A 5,542-nucleotide genomic window follows, 5' to 3' on the forward strand; every position below is an offset into this window, starting at 1 on the left:
TTATTATTTTTTTGTTGAAACAGCTGCCAGATGAGAGGACCCAACTTTAAGCCACAAAAAGAATGAAACAGTTAATTCCCACTCCCGTGTTCTAAAACTCATATATATATATATATATATATATATATATATATATATATATATATATATATATTATACTAAGAAAAAGAAGAAGACAAACACAAAAGACAATGACCCATGTTTTTCTTTTCGGATTAAATATGGATTCTAAAACTTTCCACCGTCCTCTTCTTCCTGTTCTTGTTTTTTCCCTTCTTGTCGTTTCATCGTTTTGTCGTCCCGAAAAAAAAATCTATCCCAATAACCATACGGCGGCGGCGTTTCGGTCGGAGAATCAATTGAAGCTTATTCAAGCTGATCTTAACCGAATCAACAAGTTCCCTGTCAAAACCATTCAGGTCTGTTAACTCTTGTTTAATCTCCTCTGTTTTGGAGCTTGATTGTGATGCTTTTATTTGGGTGTAGAGTCCGGATGGTGACTTTATAGATTGTGTTGAAACTCATCGGCAGCTAGCTTTTGATCATCCATTGCTCAAAGGAAAGAAGCCATTGGTAAGTTCAAGGAATCTGAGGTTAAATTTTCGAAATGGGTTTTGTTTTTAATTGTGGAAATGCTGTTTCAGGATCCGCCGGAGAGACCGTATAACCAGAGCCATTCCGGTGAGGTGGAGACGGAAGTGTTCCAACTATGGAGCATGTCCGGAGAATTCTGCCCAGAGGGGACAGTTCCGATCAGAAGAACGACAGAAGAGGATATGTTGAGAGCGAGTTCGGTTCAGAGATTTGGAAGAAAAGCCAGCGGAGACTCTCCCAGCAAAGGCCATGAGGTCAGTCTTTAACCAAATTAAACTCAGCTACCTAGTCGATATTGTTCTCTTTCGGCTTTTCCCGTTCGGGGAAGAAGTTTCACACTCTTATAAAGAGGGTGTTTAGTTCTTCTCCCAACCAATGTGGGGATCTCACAATCTACCCCTTCGGGGCCTGCTCTCTTTCGACTTTTCCTTTTCGGGTGCAAGTCTATTAGTGGGAGGCTTCCACACCTTTATAAAGGGTGTTTGGTTTCCTCCCAACGAATGTGGGATCTCACAATCCACCCCCTTGCAATCATTTCCTTCTCCAATCAAAGTGGGACCTCCCAATCTACTCCCTTCGGGGCCGAGCGTCCTTGTTGACACACTGCCTTTGTCCACCCACTTTGGGGCTCAATCTCCTCGCTGGCACATCGCCCGATGTCTTGCTCTATACCAAACGGCCCAAGCTCACCGCTACGAGATATTATCCTCTTTGGGGTTTTCCCTTTCGGGCTTCCCTCAAGATTTTTAAAAAGCCTCAGCTAGCAGGAGGTTTCCACACCCTTGTAAAAGGTGTTTCGTTCTTCTCCCTAACCGATGTTCTCCTTCCTAGAATATGTGGGATCTCACGTCTTTTTCTCCAAAATATAGAGTCCTCCCTTGTAAATTTTAAGATTTTGGGGAAACCCAGATGGAAATGAATGTAAATTTTGTTGGTGGCAGTATGCAGTGGGGTTTGTAGGTGGAGGACAGTACTACGGAGCCCAGGCAAGCATGACCGTATGGAAGCCGCGGGTCAACTATCCATTCGAGTTCAGCCTCTCACAGATATGGCTCGTCTCCGGTACATTCCCACATGATCTCAACAGCATTGAAGCTGGGTGGCAGGTAACTTTCTAAACCGATTCAATCTTCTAATCCATACAAATTTTAATTCTATGCCTAACTTTTCTCTACAGGTTTACCCGAAGATGTATGGAGACAACAATCCAAGATTCTTCACTTATTGGACAGTAAGAACATTAAAACACAAAAATTAGCAACAAAATCAGATTGAAAATGAAATGACGATAACTTTTTGGATGAACAGTCCGACGCATATCAAGCAACAGGCTGCTACAATTTAGTCTGTCCAGGCTTCGTTCAAACCAACCGTAGAATCGCCCTTGGAGCTGCAATTGCTCCAACTTCCTCCTACAACGGCACCCAATTCGATATCAGCTTACTGGTTTGGAAGGTAACCGATTTCAATTTCATGCGTTTTCTTGAAGATTGTGAGTCCAAATTGAATTGGGGGTTGTTGTTTGTGGTTGTTCAAAGGATCCGAAGCACGGGGATTGGTGGTTGGAATACGGGTCGGGTGTGGTGGTCGGGTACTGGCCAGCGTTGTTGTTCACTCACCTTCGAAGCCACGCAACGAAGACACAGTTTGGCGGAGAGGTGGTGAATAAGAGGTCGTGGGGATTTCACACGGCGACGGAAATGGGGAGTGGGCATTTCGCCGGCGAGGGGTTCCGAAAAGCTGCTTATTTTCGTAATATGAAGGTTGTGAATTTGGATAATAGGTTGATTCCATTGTCGGATTTGAAGGTTTGGGCAGATAAGCCAAATTGCTATAATATTCAACCTCAAAATGATAGAGTTTGGGGAAATTACTTTTACTATGGAGGGCCGGGAAGAAATGTGAAGTGCCCTTAATTAATTTAATTTTCTCGTGGGTCAATTTCGGGTTTTTATTTTAATTTTCGTTTTTTTGTTTTTTTTTTTTTTTTTTTGTCCTTTCAAATTTAGATCATTAAAATGAGAGAACAAGGGGATCATTGTAAATTTTTTATGAAAGAAATATAGAGTTGGACTATGGTTGTGATATTTATTAAACACTAGCATTTAACTTGTGGAGACCTCTTGCGAGCAAGATAAAAGTGTAAAAATACTTTGATGGGAGAGAGCGAAAATAAGCTAAGATAGGGAGATAGAGTGAAAAGACCGCCAGGGTCGAGATAAAATCCCATTTAAATAGAGAATAAATGAGGGAATGAAAAGACTTTACAGGTGGAACAGTGCGGAATGAGATTGTGAAAAGACCTAATAAATAAATTATGTCGAGATAAAATCACATCTTGATAGTTAGAACGGGGCAGAATGAGAGTGAGAAGAGAGTGAAAAAACCCTAATAGTTGAAAAGGGTCGAGATGAAATCTCCTTTAAACAAAGAATAAAAGAAGGAATGAAAAATCCTTGATAGGTAAACGAGGTCGAGACATGAATTATATTTCTCATCTTCATCTCCTATCCCTTCCTAATCACCACTCGCACCACCCTTTATACGTATAATTGATAAAAAAAAAAAAATTCTCTAACTGGGATAAAAAAAAATGAGTAGAGGATAATAATTACACTAGAATAGTTCAATAAGTACCCCTAAGCAATTATGAAAAACTTAGAACATGCAATAAATCACCCGAACAATTTCGAGATAAAACAAGAAAGAGTTAAAAAATATAACACCATAGTTTTTTAGTAGGTTAGTCAAACTCGACCACCTACTTCAAAGCGGAAACAAACTTTACTCTTTCCTCGAATAAGAGCCCAACCGCTACACAGCTCTTTTTACGAGTTCAAGAGCAAACTCAATCATTTCCACGACTTATGATCAAATCGGTACAAGTATTTGAATTTTGCAGTAACACACCGCAACTTTCTAAAAAAACAGTAGATTCATAATTTGATCACTCAAATAAGACGGAGAGTCACCCTAGATAAGAAATTATGGAAATGATGTGTTAAAATATAGAAAAGAAAATGAGTTATCAATACTGTACAAAAAAAAAAAAAAAAAAAAAAAAAAAAAAAAAAAAAAAAAAACTATTCAATTATTTTTATATCTATTGTTAGGAGAGAAATGAAAGTAGATCACCAAAGTTTTATTTATTTATTTTTTGTTTTTTTAAAATATAATAATATAATAATATAATATAGTATAAAAATAATAAAAATCAATTTGAATTTGGTTTTTTTTTTAATATTTTTTTATAATTCAAATTATATAGAAGGTATAAGTAATTTTATTTCTATGAAACTCGACCATTTGATACTCCTGTAATAAATGTCATATTTTGATTGGTCCATGATGTCAATTTTACCGTCACATTATCACGTCAGGTATCTTGTTTCGACTGCAACTCCTTCGTTTTTTCTCTGATTTGAGTGATTGAAAAAGGGGTTGAAATCGTTATTCTCAAAAAAGATTGAAATCGTTATTCCCTGATTTGAGTGATTTGAGTGATTTCAAGAAAGATTGTAGGAAATTCATAAACCTAAATAATACATATGTCCAAATAATAATATCAATGCATTTTAATATATTATCATAAATTTCGTATTTGAAATTAACTCAATAGCATATTCTCCCTCTGTGTTTATTCTTCAATAAATTATGAAACATCACAACAACTAAGTTATTCATAAATTACAAAAACAACAAACTTAGAACATATCTTTCTTAATTTTCATCCGCTTTGGAATCATAAAAAAGAAAAATTGAAAAATAATAAATTAAGAATGACATAATGGCTCTATGAGAATATGTTTTTAAAAATTATAAACAAGATTATAAAATTCATCGAGATATATCACAACTAATAATACCAAACTTAAGCCTATTTTTGAAAAAATTTATGGGATTCGTGAAAATATCAACTAATTGATTAGTAGAGCTTACAAAATCAAGAATAATATGTCAATTTTGTACTTGCTCTCTAATACAATGATGACTTGTATGATGTCCAAGTCAATATGTTTAGTTTTAAGAATGATGAATATGATTTTTGGTTAAATTGACAGCATAATAGTATCACACAATATAGGCACACTATCAAATTTTAATCCAAAATCACCAATAGTTTGTTTCATCCAAAGAGTTTGAGCACAAAAACTGTCAACCGTAATATATTCTGCTTCGGTAGTAGCTAAGGCAACCGAATTTTGCTTTTTACTAAACCAAGAAACTAATGAACTGCCAAGAAATTGACGAGTTCCACAGGTACTTTTACGATCAAGTAATTTTCTAGCAAAATCCGCATAAGAATATCCTACCAATTTAAACTCAACCTTTCTGTGATACTACGCTTCTAAATTAATAGTCTCAAGCAAATATTTAAATATTCTTTTAATTGCATGTAAATGAGATTCCCTGGGACAAGATTGAAACCTAGAATAAAAACATATACTAAACATAATATGGGGTCTACTGGTGACCCAATCGTACCTCTATAAGATTTAATGTCCACACATTTACCTTTTCCATCCTTGTCAAACTTAGTGGATGTGCTCATTGGAGTTTTTGCAATCTTACCTTCGTTGAACTTGAACGTTTTGAGTAAATCTTTAGTGTATTTCTCTTGATTTATGAAGATACCGTTTTGAGTTGTTTGACCCCTCCCATCATATTCATCAACTTTCTTGATATAAACAAGGATTAGTAGCATATCAATTTCTTTTATTTTAAAAATAAGAGTGGTGTCTAGTTTACCGATTTTAAAATCATTCCCAATAAGAAAATTAATAATTCTATCCTACCAAGTTGGAGCTTGTATTAAGCCATCAAGAGCCTTTTAAAACTTATATGCATCCGGTGGAAAATAAAAATTTTCAAATACAGGAGGTTGTTCTACGTAAACTTCCTCCATAATATAACCATTTAAGAATGCACTTTTCGCATCCATTTGATA

The 5,542-nt window shown here is 35.6% G+C and overlaps 1 protein-coding gene across 1 annotated transcript; it reads left to right on the forward strand.

The window, feature by feature from the left end:
- Nucleotides 1–221: 221 nt before the first annotated feature.
- On the forward strand, nucleotides 222–2,524 carry LOC147791019 (protein neprosin-like). The gene is made up of 7 exons (XM_087126954.1): nucleotides 222–419; nucleotides 487–573; nucleotides 645–848; nucleotides 1,536–1,700; nucleotides 1,772–1,825; nucleotides 1,903–2,049; nucleotides 2,133–2,524. Exons 1-7 carry the CDS (start codon nucleotides 222–224, stop codon nucleotides 2,508–2,510), a joined length of 1,233 nt encoding a protein of 410 aa, XP_086983080.1. The 3' UTR covers nucleotides 2,511–2,524.
- Nucleotides 2,525–5,542: the final 3,018 nt, after the last annotated feature.

This window comes from Cucurbita pepo, chromosome 9, assembly GCF_057944985.1.
Source record: "Cucurbita pepo subsp. pepo isolate OVF chromosome 9, ASM5794498v1, whole genome shotgun sequence".
NCBI lineage: Eukaryota > Viridiplantae > Streptophyta > Magnoliopsida > Cucurbitales > Cucurbitaceae > Cucurbita > Cucurbita pepo.